The 20,710-nt window shown below is 53.6% G+C and overlaps 1 protein-coding gene across 2 annotated transcripts in view; it reads left to right on the plus strand.

Moving 5' to 3' along the window:
* DCTN1 (dynactin subunit 1) overlaps positions 1 to 20,710 on the plus strand; it is a 79,360-nt gene that overhangs the window by 23,647 nt on the left and 35,003 nt on the right. Inside the window, exons 3-5 of one of the 2 annotated variants that reach the window (XM_059817997.1) lie at positions 205 to 283; positions 4,324 to 4,355; positions 8,725 to 8,745. In XM_059817997.1, the coding sequence (XP_059673980.1) occupies positions 205 to 283; positions 4,324 to 4,355; positions 8,725 to 8,745 (132 nt within the window). The remainder of the gene's footprint in view (positions 1 to 204; positions 284 to 4,323; positions 4,356 to 8,724; positions 8,746 to 20,710) is intronic. The other variant, XM_059817999.1, reaches the window with a different exon arrangement.

Below are 20,710 nucleotides of genomic sequence, written 5' to 3' on the forward strand. Positions count from 1 at the left end.
TGCTCTTTTCAGGAAGCCTGTGGAAGGAGGATGGTTGGATAGCTGAGCTCGAATGACTAAATTAAAAATCCCTGCTAAAAAAATGCAGTCTGCGCTGTTTAAATCTGATACCAAAATGGACCTGTTTTCTGATCGCATTCTGTTTGTGGGTTTGGGTTTGGTTTTGGGGGTTTTTTGTAATAATAGTTGTTACATTTTTTCCAGATCCAGGTCTTTGAAGATGGAGCTGATACAACGTCCCCAGAAACACCAGAATCTGCTGCCTTGAAAGTCCCTAAAAGAGGTACGGCTGGTCTGTCTTGCCCCAAAACCCCGTCTTGCCCTTGGTTGGGACCAGACGAGGTTCCCCAGCCGGACGTGCGGTGTCGGGGGTCCCCGCGCTGGGGAGGTGGGTGCCGGCTGCCGAGGGGTGATGGCGTATATCCGGGCTCTGTCCCTGGTTCGGGCACACTCTCACCTCCCCATGGCTTCATCCACCTCTCCCGCTGTCCTCTCTGCAAGGTCCTACGTTGTCTTTGGGGATTGCAGAAGGAAGCACCGCATGCAAAAGTTTTTCCGCGCAGTTCTGTCCTTATCGTGAAAGTCTGGTGGGAAGCAAGTGGGAAATCCTTCCTGGAGGGGTGGGAAATCCTTCCTGGAGGGGTGGACACATAGGAGGAAGACTTGAACTGCTCTGATGTTGTGAAATTGCAGCTTACAGGTCACTAGCTGCTCGAGGCTGTGCCTCATTCCCACCTCTCTGGCAGTGAGCGCTTCCCGCTCGGCCTTGAGCGTTCCTTCCACTTTTCCCCTTGTCAGGCTGCTCGGCAATAGCTCGCTTTGTTTGGTGCCTCGTGGGTTGCTCTTTTTTTTTTTCTTCTGACAGGCTTGCTTCCCTTTGAGGTCTGTTTTTGTTGAGTAATTATTTAGTGGTACGCTTAGGGATCCTAGGAGCTTGCGGAAAAAGCTCCAATAGCTTCCTGTCCTGGACGGTCTGTCGGCGATGCGTGCCAAGCTGGGGATTTCTTGTGTGTGAAGCGTTTGTTGAACACATGCTTAGCGGTTCGGAATAGGGTTGGGTTTTTTGTTGTTTTTTCCCCTCTCCCGGCCAGTAGAAACTAAAATTTCCCTTTATTTGGCAAAATGAAATCTACCCTTCAGCTGCATAAAACGTGCCCAGAAGGGGGTGATGATTAGCCCGAGAAGTGGCGTGTTCCCATGGGACCTTAATTTTGTCGGTCCCGTGAGCGGAATGGAAATTTGAATTGGCGTTCGTGTCCCTTGGCATTCTGCCTTCACCCTCCCCTGCGGGGAGCTCCAGCAGCTCGCAGCCGCTGCGGAGAGCTTGGGTTTGGTACCGCCCAGCCTCTTGAATTCGTCTCTGCTTTGGATCCTCTAATTAGCATGTGCCGCTGAGCAGGGAAACGTTTAAAGCAAGCCAGTTTTAATTTAGGGGTGGGGTTTAATGTAAAAAAAATGGAAACTTTTCCGCTTAGTATTCTAGTGTGAGTGGTTTTTTCTCCCCGGAGTGCTAGAAAGCCCAGCCTTTCACGTGCAGCTTCAGCCTGTTCTTTGTATGTACTTGATACTAATAGTCAATGGAAATATTCCTTAATGTTTGTACGGTCTTTTCGCTCTTTCTCAATTCAGACTTTCCAGCTGAAAATAGAGTTTTCCTCATTACAGTTCTGTACTCGTTTAGGATAAGGTGCCTGTCTGGAGCCGTGCAAGCACTTTTTCCCCGTGGCTCCTGTAGGTCTGGGCCTTCTGAATGTGTGCTGGTGGACATCACCCCTTTGAGTGCTGAACCTGGGCAAAAGCCACGAGCCTTCCAGCGCTGGGAGTCTGCCGTCGTTTTTCCCATCCCTCAGTTACCAGGAGCTAGGGAGAAAAGACAAGTGCTCTTTAGACCCTCACTTAACGTCCTGAGGATTCAGTAGCAGCTGATGCTTCCTTGAGCTGGCAGACAGGCACGGAGAGACCAGAAATGCATTAATTACATGGAGACAGGGTAGCCTTGGAAAAAGCAACAAACCAGCCCTCCGGGTTTAGCACGGCTCTTCGGCAAATGTTGCTGCCTTTTAATTTCACTACATCTGTTGTGTCCGTATGATGAATCTTTAAATCCTGTGCCATCTCCCCTCTCATTATCCGGAAGTCTTTCCGAGGCTCTAATCTCCGCTGTGTACTGCAGAGTTGTCTCTGGTTCTTCTAAACCCTTTGTATGGGGCGACCGGCAGCAACTGCGGCATCCGGAGGTGCGTGGCTGCTTACTCACAGCACACCGCTGTGATATTTTTCAGTGCTCTCTCTCCTTTCTCAGTACACTCTCAGGTTTGTCGTCGCTGCCTAGCAGCGTTCACTGAACTTCTGCGGTGATGCTCTGGCCCCTTTTCCCAGCTGCTGCTGCTTCCACTCAAATACAGAAATAAATAAAACACAAGCAGTTTGGGTTACTCTTCGTGGCGCGCAGCGTCAGCGTTGCTTCCTCTGCCTCTCGCTGCTCAGAGCCCGTTTCGGGGCAGGAGCCTGTGAACGCCCTCCGGGAGGGGAAATGGGTGCGTTTAGCTCGGGTTTGGGGGTTGCAGGATGGGTGTCACTGGTGTTTTCCGCTGCTGTCTGCAGGCAGCAGCGTGGCTGGCCCTGAGTGCCACCAAGTGACACCTGTACCGTGGGAGGGGGCATTGCCGGGGTGGGTGGGATGCACACACGAGCTCCAGTCAGTTGTTGATGGTTGAACTGGTGAGGGAAGGGGCTGTGCTGGAGCAGCGCCGGGTTGGGACGGGCAGCAAGGGCACGGCGGGCAGACGCTGGCCAGGTCCTGGGGGGTCAGCCCCCATCGAGGTCCTGCGGCGGGAGGAGAGGGAGCCCAGGCACCCAGCTCGGTGCTGGCCCCGATGCTCGGTGGTAGGGATGCAGGCGGTGGTAGGGATGCAGGCGCAGGGATGCGGCTGCTTGCCAGGAGTTTCCATGGAAACGGCAGCGCTGGCTGCTGCAGTCTGACTGCGGTGGGTGATGCAGAGATTGCTCTTCCCATAAATCCAGCATCTTCCTCTCCCAGACTAGCAGAGGTGTGAGGTACGCAGCGGAGGCGGCTCCTATCTTTTATTTATGGGATGCTTCTGCAGCATTTACTGTTGGGGTGATCAGTGCCACAGCTGGAAATATTAAACCCTGGTGGAATTGCAGCTGGGAAAGGAGGGGGGCAAGCAGCCCCCGTGGCTGTGAGCTGCTCATGGAACCCCCAGACACCCAGAAATGGAGCAAAGGATGTAATTTAGCCAAACCTGCGGTGGTTACCTGCATCTCTGATGCACATAAGCCAAGATCATGCAATCTGGTTCCTCCACGCTCATGTACGTGGCACTGACTGTGCTGTCCGACTGCGCACACCGATAATCCCAAGGAGGAGGGAGGAACCCTGAATTTGGGCGGGCAGGTTTGTTTGAGCAGTGGGCTTTAGCCTGGTGCTGACACCTGACATCCTGCCGTGGTGGCCGGGCTCTGTAACGGGGTGCTCCATCAGCTCTCTGTGAGGATGATGGAATGGGAGCACCTCGTAACAGCCGGCACCCCACCAGGTTAGCGACCCTGGGGAAGGACAGCGGCTGAATTGTCGGCAGATGTTGCTGGTGACTGCCTTTGAAAAGTGGGAAGGACCAGTCTGCTGAGCTTGAGACCTGTCAGGGCTGTGGGTTTGGGGCTGTGGATGTCCCTCTCGGGGAGGTTTCATGGGCTGAGGTGGAGAGCAGAGGGAGCAGAGCTGCAGCCCGTTGGTTTGGGAATGTTTCTCAGTGGTCTCTTGTACATCTGCCTCGTGCGTGTTCAGATTCCTGACCACATACAGACCGGGATGGAAACCTTTTATTTTGCTGCGTGAAGTAAAGGGTCTCTGGACCTGTGTTTTGTTGATACTCGCATTAGATTCTCATTTGGAATCCAGCTGATTAGATGTGGTCGCGTGGACCGCTAGACTGCGGTGCATTTCCGATGGCGAGAGTGCTCCGAAGGTGACTCGGGGTTCTCTGAATGGCAGTAATTCAGCTCCAGAAAAGCAGCGTGGCCTGAGCTAGTTCTGACGCGTGTGTCTGAATGTTTGGCTTTCTCAAACTGTGCCAGTGGGTCTAATAAGGGAGTCCCTGTTCCTCCAAATCCGTACCCCATTGTACCACTGTTTCCTGGTGTATCCTGGTCTCTGCTTCGTGCCCACTTCCCTACGAACACGCGTAAATGGTCCTTTCATGATGCCTTGACGCTTGCTGGACTGCAGAGGCGCTTGGGATGTGGGTCCTTTGGTGTCCTTTGGACCGAAGCTCATGGCTCTGTTTCTGTTTTTCTTTACAGATTCCCTGGACGCCGCCAAAGCCAGCAAACTGGTGAGTGCTGAGCCCGTCACGCTGCAGGCTGCTGAAACAAATTCCCTTTGCAGCATGGGATTAGTGGAAGAGGCAGACTTGCACATGCCACTCTTGATTTTTCTTCATTAACTTTTATCGCCTCTCTAAAAGCTCCATTTTTCAACCCTGCAGGAAAGACACATGGAGACGCACACCTACGCAAAACATAGAGAAAGGACAGAGTTTTGCCAGCCTGTCTCTTATTTAGTCCTTTTCAGTTATGTGCTCTGTAGTAAAAACGCCCGTGGTAAAGTGCGCGTCTTCTGAAACCCATGGGAAACAAGGCCGTATAAAAAATAATTTTCAACTAATGACCAGAAACCAGTAAGTTACTGAGGAATAAACCCCCCACGCAGTTTCCTGTATTACACATTTTATCTAAGTTCAATCAACATTGCAACATTCACGCCCTGCACGCCTCTTGGCTGGGTTCCTTTAAGTAACGACCCTTACATCCTCAGGATATTTGAAATTAGCTTTCTCTGGCTTACACGTTTGGCTTACAGAGAAATGGTGTATACTTCTGAGTGTCTTTATCCAGGAATCTCAGTGGCTCTTGAGGCATAAATGGGTAGGTACTCTTGTATCCAGAGGTGATGGGTATTTCCTAAGGAACAGAAAATTGGAGCGGGTACCTCTCTGCAAATACTTTTGACACACAGACAGCACAATTAATACACATTAATAGATTAAAACCACAAAAATGGCCATGCATGTAGGATACTGAGGAATCTGCGGTGGTGCTGGGCGACGCAGTGAGTTTGGTTTGTGCGTGCTTTGGGATAGAAGCTGGATGTTTCTCAGGGATGGACTGGCCACCTTGTGCGTTGGCAGCCTTGGAAAAGAAAACAGCTTATCTGGAGATAAGGGGCGTCTCCACGCTGCCCTCTTGCGCCGTGACACCTGCGGTTCTGTGTTAGGGCAGCTCATGCTTCCAAGTTTCAGCTAATTACCAGGAGCGGGAAGACTTTTCCCCACCCTAGTGCAGAGCCGTGTGTGGGTCCTGGTCAGCCTGTGCAGCATCAGGATCTGGCCACAGCTGGAGATGGGTGATGGACCAGCACTTCGAGGTGCTCCGGGGGTTAATGGGGCTCGGATGCCCCGGAGGTTGTGCCTTGTCGAGCTGACTGCCAGAATAGAAGGTGGAGAAGAAATCCCCCCACCTTGTATTAAAGGGATTTGCAGGGATTGCCTTTTTCTGCCGAGTGGGGCATGACTTACCTACCGGCGTGTCTGGTCTGATTAGGTTTCTCCATTGCAGGGCTTCTGGCACTGGCGGCATCTTCTCCCCTTGTGTTCTCTGCCTGTGATGCATAACAGTTAGTCTCCTGGTTTAATTATACGCTGGAATTAATACGCGAGTTGCTAGATGAAACGGAACAGTGCGCCTTGTAAAGGAGGTCAGACTACCCTTCCTCAAAATAAAGGCTGCAAAAGGGAGTCGTGACCTGTTGGAAGAAAAACTTTAAAATTCTTTCAGAATTTGTACTAAAAGACAAACATAATACTTACGAAGTGAAAAAAACCTTAGCGTTCATGAAATCAGGATGCTGAAATAGCAATTGTTCTTTGAATTCTTTATGCTGCTCACATTCTGAGAAGGTTGCAGGAAAGGAGATGAACCGAAAGGGTTTGCTCCCAGAAGGTTTAAGAAACCCCAGATTAAATATCTAATGGTACCTTCTGTCCGTAAGCATCACAATTTTTTTTTCTGCGTAAGAGGTTGAGAATTTGGTGCTGGCCGCTGTTGGAAGCAAAGCATTTTGGTAGATGGAGCTCCATGCTGTTCTGGGCTGGGGATGATGCTGCTTAATGTGGTGCTGTGCTGCGGGGCATTCGGTCCGGTTTGTCATTACGGAAAATGCTGGAGTTCAAAACTAGCATCCTGCCACCTTTCAGATACTGTCTGTGGTGTGACAGGCTCCCAAAAGTAACTTGAGTGGTGCCACTGTGATGGGCATACGCAGATTTGTTTTCTGCCTTGCGTGTTAGACACAGGCGAATTTGGGCTTTGCCCTTTGCCTGCCGGGATTACACAGCTCCTCCCAGGAGCTGCTCCAGCTGCCGTGCGGGAACGTGGAAGCGAGGTGCCGGAAAAGTGCTTTGAGCCGCTTGCCCAGTATTTCAGCCCAAGCAGGTGTCTTGGCTCTGCTGAACACGCAGCTCGCAGGCTGGCTGCCTGTCCAACGCAGGGTCCGCAGAGCGGGTTGGGGGTAATCCTGCAGGACTTCAGTCCCGTACATGCTGACACCCTGAAGGGTCCCTGTGGGCACGTCTGATCGCACCCCGAGGAGCCCGGCTTCCAGCTGGCATAACAGCAGAAGGCGACAAAAGTGCCTCTTGAGGCACTGCCGGTGCCTCCGAGAGGGAGAGAGCCTGGTCCTTCCGGAGAGGCTGCGGGGATGGGAGGTGAACGAAGACCTGAGGTGCAGTTTTACCTCGTGCAAAGCCTGAGCTCTAGGGCAAGCGTTCTCCAGCATCGCTTCTTGTCCAGACCTGTTAAAGGGTGCTGAGGCTATTTGCTGAAGGTGATGCTGAAACAGTTTGTAGTCCAGGCAGCAAGGGTTTGGGGAGGTTAGTGGGAGTTGCTCCTGTCCTGGGGTGGGTGAACCCTTCTGTGTGCAGGCTGTGGCGTTAGCGGAGCCCGAGCTTTGCGGCAGCGCGACAGCAGCCTGTCCCTCCCCAAGAAGGGCTATCCCCTGCCCCTCGAAAACTGGCCGAGCTCCCCAGACCCCGAGGTGGCTGCGGGAGAGCGCTGCAGTTCGTTGTGGGCCTCTCGATCCTTTTTTGCCTCGTTTATATGTGTGTTGGCTTGACTACACAGTGACCATTGTCACAGTTTGTCTAAGGAAGAGCTGGTATCTTCTGAGAGTAAAACCTCTGCCATGCAGTATTTTGGGTGGTTTCCATCTTGAATGCGTACTTAACGCTGCTGCAAAAGGTGTGGTACCGCACCACGTTTTCCAAAACAAGATGATCATCCAAGACCTCTCGATGTCCTTAGGCACTCCTGAAAGCCAGCTCTCAACTGTCAACTCAGCTTGTCTCAGCTTGTCAACTCTCTGCATGCATCTTCTGAGAAAGGTGTTGAGAAAAACGAGGAAAGCCAGAGTGGGCTTTTTTGGGAGGTGGGCTGGCTGGAGAGCAGATGAGGCTGACCTGTGCAGACGGGGAGTCCCATGGATACAAAAATGATAAGGGCTTTGCAAGAAGAAGGTATAGAGGTACCACCAGATCTGGCCTGGGTTCACCTGCCTTTGCAAGAAAGCACCTTCGTTGCCGAAAGCACCAGAGAGCCCATGCCTTCCCGGATGCTACCGGCAGATCTGGAAGCAGGCGTAGGGAATGCGTAGGGAATGCATTCCCTACGCCTGGTTCCAGACCATCATCCCTTGGCACCTTCTCCCCGTTCCTCCTCCATCCTGGGAGATCCTGGCGTCAAAACCCCAACTCCTTCACAGCTGGAGCCGAGCAGCTGTAACCTCTGCTCCACGGGGCTGTGGCATCGGGACTTCTGAAAATGGGGAAAAGAGCTTCTTTCCTGTGGGTAGAGCGGGCCCTGAGCGGCAAGAAACTGGAATAGATTTCCAGCACGCTTTGGATGAAATGCAATTTCTTCCCAGCATGATCGTATAAACTCCCTGCTGCCATGAAACATCATCCTTAGGGCAGCAGCCGACGCAGGGCTTTGCCTTGGTGTGATCAAGAATTGCATTTTGAAAGCAAAATATCATGTTACTGTAAGTGGTGAGCAGTCTTTGTGGCCTGAGGCGTGGTGGAAGTGCACCCACAGGAAATGTGGGGGGAAAAAAATAAAAAAAAATAGTTGGATACAGCGTTTTCTTCCCTTCGCAGTGTCTGATCCAAGGCGGGTGGGTGTTTGTGAGAACTGGATTTGAGGTGGGATTCCTCCTCCCCAGGGATTCTGGGCTTCAGTCAGCTAAGCCCGTTGGTTAACTCTTATTTGCAAGAGCTGATGGCTACCATGAAGTGAGTTTGTTTTCCTTCCAATATGTCCTGGCACCTCAAAAGGTTTTGTGCTGGAGGAGTGGAAGGTGGATCAGTGGCACTGGACTAAAGCTAGTAAATCAGAGCGTTGAAAAGAAGCGCTGGTGTCTGCTTTCCTCTGTTAAGCCTTCTTACGCTTGTTTAAATTTGCCTGAATGTATTTTCCTTTCTGTTGGTACTTATTTTTGCACCCCGATGACTTCTTTGAGACATGTTCTCTTCCGTGAATAGCTAGCTCTGAAACTTGTGATGTTTGAACAGAAAGCAGATCGCTTCTTATCACCACTGTTGGTATGATGTGAGCTCTAACTTTGTACCCTTTTATTCCCTCTTCATGCAGCGTGGAGTGAAACCTAAAAAGGTGGTGCTTTTTTGACAATTAATCTGTGTGTTGCTGAGTCTCCTGGCCGCATGAAAAGCCCTCCAGTGCATCCCAGTTCATTGTCACCCATTGCTGCTGTGCCTCCATCGTACCGTTGCATGTTTGCTCATTGCATGTGCTCCCCTTCGCCAGCCCCCAGCTTGCTCGGAGGATGGGAGGTAAATGCAGCAAAAGCGATCGCTTCCGAGCCAGACCACAGCGTGCTGGAAAGAGTCTGCGCTGCGGTGTCGCTGCCCCGCCGCTGCGCGAGGCGGGGACGGAGGCTGGCAGCCCAGCTTTGTCGCTTGATGCTCGATTGTGAGATTTTCTGCTGTTCCAGTTAACCACAGCCGGGTTTTCACGTCAGCGCTGGGTGCCGGTTACTGTGGTAGCGGCGGGCTGTGCCCGGCATCGCTCCCGACACGTCTGCGCAGAGTTTTTACATCAGCTGACTGTAAGTCTTGGACACCGGAGAGCCAGCACACGTATCGCTGCTTCCACCTGAAGGACCCACTGGCACGCCTCGACCTGGCTTTCGCCGCCTTCTGCCTTCCCTTTCCCTTAACTAACGTTTCCATATAGTGTGTGTTCCCTGACCTGTGAGTCTTGGAAGCAGCAGCCACGCGCTAAGTGCTTTACGTGCTGTGGGAAGCATAAGCAGTGCTCCCTCGCACTTACTGTCTGATGTGGAAACATTTAAAACTCCCGGTTTGTTTCGGTAACCAGGTGTGGTATGACAGGGCCGTTATGCGGCACGTTATTGACCGATATAGAGCAGTTTTCTAAACAGTACCGGTAAAGAATTTTCTCAGAGCAGTTTTAATCTGTAGCTGAGCAGCGGTAGAACAGGGAGCCGCTGTAGCGAAAGAACAAACCCCAAGAGTTTGGAAAAAAATACCGTGCCGCTGAGAAATGCGCTCTGGGGACTCGGAGGCAAGTCGCTGTTTTGCTTATATGTGGTACCTGTCCTCTCCTTGGGCTATGGCTTCCCGTGCGTCTCCCAAGGTAAGAGCACCCCACAACCAGCTTGTTTATAACACTTATGAAAGCCAAAAATCTTTTCTATTGCTTATTACCAAAATAACTAAAACTACAAAGGTCTTGGCAAAGAATCATCATTTCCCGTAGGCTGTTTGGGGAATATTTTTTTGCCATGGAAATCTTGCCAGGAGAAAAGCAAATCTGGCCGCTGGAGACTTGGAGCAGGCACAGTATGAGCACTAGAGAGAAAGCGGTACGGTACCTGCCGAGCCCTTGGCGTTACACGATGCCGGTCGGTGGTATCTTTGGATCGTTTCTTCCCAGCCGCTTTCATTTCAGTTTTTGGGTGGAGAGGTGAGCCAAACAGCAGCGCGGAAGGCCCGCAGGCGAGGAGCAGTGCAGAAGCACAAGGAGAAGCTGCCAAGAGGCTGTAGAGGGACGGTGGGGAACAGCTATTACTGGGTGCCCCCTCTCTCCTGACGCCCCTCACAACCCCTCTAGCCCGAGGTCTCTGCACATCTCCCGGGCTTTACGGGCGTGCATGCACGCGCCTGCCCCGCGTCCCGGTCCCGTGAGCTCTCACCGCTGCTGTTCCGCATGCGACTCTGACTTGTACCCAGCTCTTTGTCCTGGCTCTGTCACGCCGATGGGAAGAACTTCTAGTTTTGAATGTTGTGTTTCTATACTTCCCCGTGGTTTCCAGGCGGTTAGGTTGATTGCGGGTTGCCGTACGTACGCTGCCGTCTGCTCAGAGCTTTAGCGGTGATTGCTTTTCGGAGAAGGGGTTGTGTGATAATAGCTGTCCATCCTGACTAGCGATGCGTGGAGAGGGGCTCAGACAGGTATGTCACAACTCCTCTCAGAGGGACAGGCCAGTGCCACGTTTTTGCTGATGTCACCTCAGAATTTAACTTTTTTGGCCTTTAGTAAAATTGTCAGCTCTCCACCCCCTTCCTTTACAGCCCTTGACCTTGCACAAGCGTGTGAAAATTGCAGTCCAGTTGGTCTGATCACAAAATAGCTAACATAATTAGCAGATGAACCCTTATTCATGAGATTAAGGTAGCTCTTTGCATGTTAAATATAGACTTTAAGCGTATTAAAAGCCGCTGCTTGCTGCTTTTTTGTGCCAGATGGTCCTTATCCTCCCAGCTATTGTTCTCCTCTGTTTGCCTTGGTTTTGCTGCTGTCTTTGAGCTCGCCAGGAGCAGTGGGGTAGGGCCTCTCGCCGTTGAGGTCCTTTGCTGTCGGTCGCATGGACCGTGCTGTTGGCAGGGGTGGCAGCCCCACGGCTCTCCAGAGTAGGCTGGGCAGCTGTGGGGTCATCTCTGGGGCTGCGTGAAGCTGGAGGTCCTTTCCATCAGCTGTGACGCAGCGGAGCGGGGTGTCAGGGGGTGTCCTCGTTCCTCACGCAGGCGTCTGCCGTGCGTACCTTGTTCGGGCTCTCTCGGCGTGCCGGGGGCTGCTCGGGAGCTGGTGGTCCGGGCTGTCCCCCGTCACGCAGGGAGCTGCTGGCCTGTCTCGGAAGGGTTTGCCAGCCCCTGCCAGGGCTGGGCTGCTGGTACGCTGGGTGGGGTGGGAAGAGCACCAAATGCCTGTTTAAAAAGCAGTGAGAGGGTGCTTCTCTCCTGATTTTTGGAGTGAAATGGGTTGCGTGCTCCTTTATCTCCTCTGTGCTACCTGGGTCGATGTCTCGCTGACCCTGCGGCCAGCAAGCCTGTCTTCTCTCTTGCTCAATGCCTGGGATTGCGCTGGGTCACACGGTGTCACCTTCCAGTGAGACAGAGGTGCCGGGTCCGCTGCCCAGGGCGGTGGTGGGAGCCCCCTCCCCAGGCTGAGAGCGGGCAGAGGGGGGACTTCGTCATCCCGCGTGTGACGAAGCTGTGCCACTCTTGCCCCGGGATGCTGGGGGTGGTGAGGACTTTCAGGGCTGCAGAGAAAGGCTGCACAGGTTCTCTGAAGTTAAATCTTAAGAAATACAAAGTGCACATAGATGGTGTTTGGCTCGGGGAGCCCTTGGGCTGCGGGTGTTCGGAGCCTCGGAGAGCAGCCGGAGCAGCGTGTTCCTTGGGTGTCCTTCCCGGGCATCCTGCTCTGCCCGGGGGTCTAAGGTGCTGCGGCCGCCGTTCTGGTGCTGGCTGCCAGCCTCGGCCCGGCTGCGGTGGCTCCGGCTGGCACCGCGGTGGCTGTTTGCGTGGGGGCTTGCAGCACAGCCCCGGGGCCCTGCAGGTCTCGCGTAGCTGTGCCAGCTGCCTGGCTCAGCCTCCGCCGTCCCATACCGGCACGCTTTGGAGAGTTGCTCCCCAGGTCCTGGTCCCACTGGGCAGCATCATCCTGCCCCGTCTGTGCCGTGATGGTGGAGTTGTGCAGGGCTCCAGCTGGGAGGGGACGGGCCCCACAGACGTGTCTGCAGCTCGCGGGTGAGATGGGCTCATCTGGGGTGCCGGGTTGTATCTGGAGACCCTCAGAGACACTGAGCACGGAGCGTCCCAGCTCAGCCGAAGCAGGGAGCAAGTTCTTAACTGGTGGCAGGTAGGAGAAGGTTGGTCCCACGGATGGTTTGTTGGTTGTGTTTGCAGCAAGCTCAAGCACAAGTGGCAGTGAGCCCTTCTCTGGAGTAGGAATCACAGAATCATTTAGGTTGGAAAAGACCCTTATGACCATCGAGTCCAGCCGTTAACCGAAGTCCGCCACTAAACCATGTCCCTAAGTGCCACATCTACACATAACACGTGTCCGGTGCTGTCCCCATACGCCTGAGCTGCGTGACCATGATGGTAACTCTCTTTTCCAAGGGTGCTGTCTCTCACCACAGGTCATCAACCCTGTGACAGCATGAGCTAAAGCCAGTCTGATGCCTGGTTGTTTTTTTTCTCTCCTCTCTAATGGATTGGCTTTGTCCCAGCTCCAGTAACATTCCCGTTCCTTTCATCATCCCAGCTGGCATTCTGTGTGTCGGAGCTGGATCTCAAGTGTTTCGTTTTGAGCTCTGTAAGGAGCATGGCTTCATCTCCCTCTCTGTTGGGCACTTGATCTCGCTCTGATCCTCTCTTGTCCTCCCGGTTGTCGTCGTGCCCGGTCGTTAGCCGGGTTCGGCGGCAGTGTCTCCGTGCGGGGAGCAGATGGCCTGTTTCAGCCTGATGAGATCACGGAGCCATCTGCTTCCAGATGGTTTCTTTTTAAAGAAGAGAGGCCAACCCAAGCCCTATTAATCCTTTAAAGGAAAGAGTAATCCGATTATCTCATAAAACGTGCCTCACCTCTGAACTGCCGAAAACACGTCCTACAAAAGGGTCTAAATGAACCTGTGTGCTGATTTTTACGTGGCTAGGGCTCCTCCCGGCCGGCTGCCAAACTGCCGTGCCTCTACGGGAGGTTCGGGGGAACTTGCGGTGAGGCCCGTGCTGCAGAACGGTGGTTATTTTGCCGGGGATCGAGCCTTGGGAGCTGTGAGCTGAGCAGCATCTGGCGCCGCAAGCTGGTGGTACCATGTAAATGAGCCGGCGTCAACCCCGGCAGCGTCACAGGCTGCTCCTCCTCCAAACCACGATAAGATTCGGCAATCTTCTTATCTGTCTTGGTGCTAAAAGCTCCTTGTTGCTTTGCATGGCTTTAAGATAAATAACTTCTCTTAGATATCACTGAACGTTTTCGAAGGACAGCCCTAAAGCGTCCGACGCCTGTTTTTTCCGTTGTGAAATTGCATTTTCTCATCTGCTCCTCCCGCTTGAAGAAGGCGGCTCCGGCAGGTGCGGCCAGCCCCGTGTTGGTGTTTATTGAATCCTGGGTGTGCAAAGAATTTATGTATTCTAGATTCAGAAAACGGAGATTTGCATTAGGAGAGGAGTTGGTTCATTAGAGCAGCTACTGCCCTCCCCCCCCCCTTGCTGTAATATCCTTAATTCTCTCAACCGAATGTTAAATCTGCGGAAGCTTTCACGTGACTCCTTCAGCAACGTATACGGCACTTTGTTCACTGAGGGGCTCACAGCCACGAATCAAGGTTGCTTTTGTCTGAAAATGCTTCATGCATACGTGGGCCTTCTGCCTGATGAGTTTGGGTCACGGTTGGCTGAAAGGGCGCAGCGGAGAGAAGCCTCCGTCCTCTGGGCCGACCCGCAGCTGGGGAGAGTTCCTGCTGCGGCTTTCGGATGCCTTCAGACGACTTAAAAGCCTCCTCCGTATAAATCAGCTCTTGAGCGTGTGACGTGAAACTCTGGTGGTTCTTCACTGACATACGCTATTAGCATTTTTAAAAATGCCCCTTGGAAGCCCTTCCCCTGCTAACACCGCTCGCCCGTCCGCAGCCATCGGAAGAGCTGGAGGGGGGAGAGGGGATGCTGGTGGGATCCTGACCTCAGCCCTTGAAGGTGTCCGGGTTTGTTTGCTGCCTGTTGCGGTCCGTAGGGGCTCTGCGTAAGAGCCGTAGCCAGTTAAACCAAAAGGCAGTTAGGTTTGGTCACTAGATATGTTTGTCTTATCCCGAGAATTGTTTCTGTGGACGTGGTACCTGACAATTTAGTCCTTTGTGGACTGACGGGCTGACTCTGCTGACCTAGAATAAGCTCTTTCTCTGCTAGCCCTGAAAAATCACTGTCAAAGCTGAGGAGGGAGCTGGCTGGTGACGCGCCGGTGAGCCGCCCTGGTACCGTCGGGCTGGGAGTGTGATTTGGCCTCCAGGTTGGCTGTTTTCAGGAAGGTGTCACCCAGCGCAGCAGAGCAGCCAGCCCAAGCGTGGAAGTGCTTGGAAGGCCATTGCAGACCCCCATAGCAGAGCTCTGAGCATCCCTGAGGAGCAGAATGAACCCCAATGGCGAGCAGATCCTTGCACAAGGCTGTCACGGCAGCGGGTGTCTCGCGGAACGCTTTGCCGGGCTCAGGCGTACTCCCCAGCAGCAGGTTTTGCAACTGCAAGCTGGGAACGGAGCTGAGAGCGCAAACCCAAGTGCAAGGCAAGAGAGGGGTGACCACAGCCACCGCGGGAGCGGAGAGTTGAGACTGATGCTCTCTGCCTCCGTGCCCCGAATTGGTGAGTGGCTGTAACTTCCCTGGACACTCAAGGCTTCGTTATAGGAAAAACTACTTGGCACAGGGGGATGGGAGGGCACTGCTGGGACTGAGACTAGTCTGTGCTTGGACTGGTGATAAAGTGAGTGCTCAGGTATGGCGTGAGCGGGCGACTATCCCGAAAGAGCCTCCTCTGCCCTTACACAGCCAACGGCGTCTGCCAGCTCAGTGCTTCGTGGTGTATTTGTTGATTTTTCTCCTGTGGGCTGTGGTCGAAGCCTTGTAACGTTGAGCTCTGACTTTTTTGAGGACAAGTCCGATTGGGCTCTGGGTTCAGTCTGTATTTGCCGGCGTGCACGTCGAGGCAGTGTGTGTCTGCCCGAGCTGTCGGCTCTGCCTGGAGGCAGATGGTAAATGGCGGAGTCCACGTTGCCTTGGGGAGCAGGGCTGTGCTGCAGGATGCCTCCGGTGCGCTGCGGGTGTGCAGGAAGCATAATCCGTCTTTAAATCCCCCTGGGGAAGCCTCGGCAAGCCTGCACCAGCAGTTTCCTTTGGGGTCACCCAGTGCCGGTCTCCTTTGAACAACAGAAAGTTGTTAATTGCTGGAAAAGGAGTGATTTTAATCTAGGCTTATGTGAAAGACAGTACCGTAAAAACTAGGCTAACTTGGGATGTGTGGGTCTCAGGATAAATGTAATTCTGTTCTTAACTTTGCCAATGGGAGCGGCTTGTCTTTGCCTGTGAAGATGCGGAATATCCCCACCCCGGCTACCTGACAGGCAGCACTCTTAGCTTCTCTTCTCCGGGCGTTTGCACAGGGCTTTTTGCTCCGTGGAGCCGGGGGGATTCCCTGCCGCCAGAGGGTTCCCACCCCTAGGACATGGCTGGCAAGCTCCTGGGCGGAGGGTTCCCCGCGGGGTCCGGGGCTCAGCGCTGCCTTTGGCACAGCCCGTGCCTCTTTCTTCCTGGCTTTTAGTTACCCGTTGTTTGACAGGGGCAGAAACATCTGGCTCCCGTCCCCCTGCGGGGCGCGGTGCGGGTCTGAGCTGCCCGTAGCTGTACCTGCAGCGACGGTGTGGAGTGCTGCGGTGTCTGGATTCCTGACACCGCTTCTCTTGGTTAGCCCCTGAAATCCGCTGGTTTGTCTCAGCGCTTCAGCTCGAGAGCTTGCCTAAGCACTTCCTTTTGGCTCTTGATCGGAATATTTTCCCGTCTCTCAGCTCATTAGAACATTATCTGGCTTGTTTTAATAAATTGCTGTGGGATCAGAGGCATTTGCTTGAGGACGATCATTTTTTTTAGCCTGTCACGCACAGAAAGTACTAGAGGTCAGTGTTACCACAGCCGGAAGCGACTCCGCGCTGGAGGAGCCAGTCTTTTCTCAGTGTTTATCTTCTGTAGCTGTTTAAAATTTTTAATTTTTTTTTTTTCCCCCTGCACTTCAGGAGTTCTCAAGGGTTGAGGCAGCCCCACGCGTTGGCCAGGAGCACCTTTATATAAGCTTACGTCTACAATACATCTAGAATACAGCTGTCACCTACTTTATGCGCCCTAACGTATTTTGCAAAGTTTGCAGGTTTTTGCTGTGCAGTTAAAGCAGTAGAAGGTACGTTTGTCTCTGCTCCAGTAGAGAGAAAGCACATCTCTACGCGGGGCTGCCCTCACTCTCTCTCCTGGTTCCCCAGGAGAGCCTCACGTCTGACGCAGCGCTGGTTGGGTAAGGGGCCGCAGCACGGAGGGCTTTGCTCTTACCAGGATCTGGGGTGAGTGTTAGGCAGGTTTTTTGACAACCACCTTCTGCAGCAGAAGGGGTTGGAGGCTGCTGACCTGACTCTGGTTCTTCAGCACGGCCAGGAGATCTACGTACCAACCACACAGCCCGGCCTGTGATCTGTGATCCTCTTAAATCTGCGATCCTCTCTGCGGTACGAGAGGTGCTGCCTGGAGGGGGAATGCCAAGAAGGATGCTTCCAGGCTTGCCAGACACCCCAAAAATTCTTGACGCTGATTGAAGCCGGACAGTCTTAACTGCTTGGAGGCCGGTGAAAGCCCGCCTCTGCTTTGGGGAGATAATTCAATGGGGAAGTAGAAGTAACTCGCACAGGAGCCAAAGCTTGCATGTGCTCCCTTCTGAACGGCCAGCGCAGCCGCTCACCCTCGCTCGGGATGCTCTGCAGTGGCAAGCGAGATGGAAGGACCCTCACCCCCTGCCCAGCTCTGTTGTCTGCTGGGGTCGTTCCCTGGTGAGCACTGCTGAAGTTCTGCCTCCTTCACCAGCGCGTTTGGGCGAGGAGTGTGGTGGATGCTCTGGGAGCTGGACGGCTACCTCTAAACTACCTTCATCCTGCACGGAGGAGTCACCCGCAGTGACTTTTTTCACAACCGACTGTGTGCGTTATAGGAGATCTTGACTATAAAATATGGGCGGCTCGGGTCTCGGCGTTGGTAATTCTAGAGGGAGTGACAGCGGGTCGTAGATCAAGGTTGGATGTGTCATTGGAGATACTGGTGATCGGTGCTGGTGAGGCCGCACCTCGAATGCTGTGTTCAGTTTTGGGCCCCTCACTCCAAGAAGGACATTGAGGTGCTGGAGCGTGTCCAGAGAAGGGCGACGGAGCTGGTGAGGGGTCTGGAGCACAAGTCTGATGAGGAGCAGCTGAGGGAGCTGGGGTTGTTCAGTCTGGAGAAGAGGAGGCTGAGGGGAGACCTCATCGCTCTCTACAACTGCCTGAAAGGGGGTTGTGGTGAGGTGGGTGTTGGTCTCTTCTCCCAAGGGACTAGCGACAGGACAAGAGGAAATGGCCTCAAGTTGCGCCAGGGGAGGTTCAGGCTGGATATTAGGAAAAAATTCTTTACTGAGAGAGTGGTGAAGCACTGGCAGAGGCTGCCCAGGGAGGTGGTGGAGTCACCATCACTGGAGGTGTTCAAGGAAGGTGTGGACATGGCACTGCAGGACATGGTTTAGTGGGCATGGTGGGGTTGGGGTGATGGTTGGGCTTGATGGTCTGACAGGTCTTTTCCAACAGTGATTCTGTGATAGCTGCTGGTAGAGAAAATGTTTGAAATACTAGACTAAAATGACATACCTTGCTTCCTACCTTAATTGTCTTTCTCACTCTTCCTGTGGGGTATCCACATTTGCTCTATGACTTAGTCCAATGGCATAATCTCTCATCCTGTGGGAAGTCCTCACAAGCTGCACCCTTGTTCTGTGTTCGGCGGCCAGCCACGTGCTGTTTGAGCTGCCAGTTCAACGACACTTACGGCTCTGGAAGGAGTTCGCTGCTTAAAACCAAACAAAAACCAGGACTTGAAGAATCTCAGAGGACCTGAAGACCCAGACCGACGAACCCCCCACCACCGTGGGAGTTGCTGGCTGTCACCAGTGTGGAGGGGGAGTGGACCCCCACCCCGACCGGTGTTTCTGCGCAGCATTTACTGATGCCTTGCACCATTTATTTTCCTTTCGGGCCTCGGACAGTTTCCCTGCGATGGAGATGAACAAAATGGATCTGGGCTCGGGGTGGAAGTGCTGTCCGGGTCGGACGGTGTTTCAGCACAGGGGGATTCTCACCCTTTCTTTCAGCCAGCTAAAATCCAGCAAGACAACAGCTTTCCCCCCGTTAAGCGGAGCAGCCGGCAGTGATTTGGGGCTGACGGGACAGCGGCTTTTGGGCTGTGCTGGGGGATCTGGGGGGGTTGGCATGCAGCCCGTCTCCAGCCAGCACTAATCAGTTTTAACGTGTAACGAAACCCAGACTCTGCCGTCCTTTTTAGGGGATCGATTGGAGTGCGTAACCTGAACTCAGCGCGCTAAGTGCTTTTCAGTTACCCCAAGGACTTTGGATCGAGTCCGATAATACAATGAGGACGTGGGCTGATGCGTGTGATTCAGCTCCTGGCCGTGCAGCGTGCGCGGTGCCGCTGCAGACCTTGGTCAGCCTTCACAGTGGTTCGGAGCAGCAGTGACAGAGATGTTTTGGGCAAATAGGTGATACTCAGCTCCCGGGGTGGGTTTTTTGTGAACTGGCGTGAAATTTGTGCTGACTTTCAGCTGAACTCTGTACCGGTCTCTATTTCTGTAGTACAATTGCAGCCCACTTGCTGTGACGCTGGAGGACCCCAGAAGGGTGGATTTTGGAAAGCATCAGCGTAGAGTTTGGACGTGCTGTTTTTACTGACAAGTGTTGAAATCGCTTTCAGAGCAAAAATACTGTGAGAGTTTTTAGGCTGAGGGGAACCGCGAGGGCTCTGCTCTGCCGCTGTGATGGGTTAAATAACGTGATGCTGCTCCTCCGGGTGCGGCGGCTGCCGTCTTCCCTTCTCGTCCGGGTGCCGCTGGAGTTGGAGGTGCAGCGGGTCCCTGCGTCTGGGACGCCTCGAGCAGGAGGTGGCTTTCGTGCCGTGGGGTGTTTGGGGGGGGTTCCCGCAGCAGTGGGGGACGTGGCTGTGCCAGGGGGAGGACGCGTGGCCGGCTGTCCTCCTCCGATGGGTGCAAGGCCAAGGAGAAGGGGCAGCCGCCGTGTCCCCCCCTGCCCCTGGGTACCGCCCCGGAGCAGCGCGGGTCCGTTTGGGTCTGCTCAGCACTGGTGCCCCCTCCCACGGAAACACTCGGGCGCCTGGAGCGCACTCAGACATCGCAGGGCTGGCAGTTTTCTTTTTTAGCTCTTCCCGATTGACTCCAGCTTCTCTGTCCCAAATGCTGCTTTTTAGTCTGAAACTTCCCATCCTCCGTGCCTGGAGAAAATTAAGTTAACGGGCCCTGGGAGGGGCTGGCTTTTGTTGTGTTAGAAGACTTTCAAGAGTCTCATAAACCCACAGATTTTTGTTTTTAGAATATATATTTACACACAGACACATATACACATATATCTATATATATCTTAATTCTCTCAACTTTCAAAACCTCAGTCCAGGGAGAACATCTGTGCAAGGCACCACAGATGTTCATTTTCCTAATTCAGAATTTATTTGGAAATCAAAAGCTGCTGCAGATAACGGCTCTTGCGGTTGGGTACAGACTGCCCGCGGCATGGCAAACTGCAGGACTGCCTCGAGTCTCCAGGAAATCTAACCCGCTGGTGAAAGTTGCCTTTAAAGACTTTTTCCGAGAGATTGCAGGTATTGCACTGAGCGTCCGTAACCAGCGGTGCGAAAAATACGCTTTGTGTGTATAGACTTGCGTATTCAGATACTGTTTAAGAAGGATGGTTGCCGCTGTGGGCGAGCCCGGGTCAGCCCAAGCTCCGCTCCCTCCTGGTGCCTTAGTGTGGAAGTATTGGAAAATAATGGAATTGAAATGGGAGTTGTCAATATTGGAAAAGAAGGTCCATGTTCACACACATATAAAATAATATACAGAACGTGTGTATATGTAAAAGGAATTGATATCCCAATTGCCGGGATCTCCAGCATGCAGTGGGGTCAGGGCATGGAGATTCATAAAGAGTTTCCAGTGAGATCTTGCTCCAAATGTTACCGGTTGCTTTGGCGTTTAGACCCCTGCGTTGCCGTTCCGATGGAGCGTTGGTCCAGGGACAGCAAGGATGCCAAGCAGGAGTTTGGGGTTTGAGCTTGGCAGTGTAGTAAGGCTCAGACACAGCTCTCCGGCTGACCTGCCCGACGCCGCGCCGGCTGCTAGTGCTCGCTGGCGGGGGCTTTTTTATGCCAGGGGTTCTCCGAGGCTGCTCCTCCCGGGGGGGTTTCGCCCGCATCCTTGGCCGTGCAGGGGCGCGTTGAGCTCCTCGAAAATAAATCCCCTCGTTGGCAGGAGGCGCGTGGCCGGGGCCGAGCTGGGCGGCTGCGAGGGTGGGAGTCGGGCTGGGTGGTGAACGGCAGCGCAGCAAGATGGAAGGAGCTCCGCCTAGAAATCTGTCCGTCTGTCCGGGCCTAGCTCTGTCCATCTGTCTGGGCTCAGGGGATTTGCTTGCGAGGTCTCAGCCGCCCCTCGGGCCGGCATGGCCGCGGCGCCGCGTAG

The sequence above is a fragment of the Gavia stellata genome, chromosome 5 (assembly GCF_030936135.1).
Source record: "Gavia stellata isolate bGavSte3 chromosome 5, bGavSte3.hap2, whole genome shotgun sequence".
In the NCBI taxonomy this organism is placed as follows: Eukaryota; Metazoa; Chordata; class Aves; order Gaviiformes; family Gaviidae; genus Gavia; species Gavia stellata.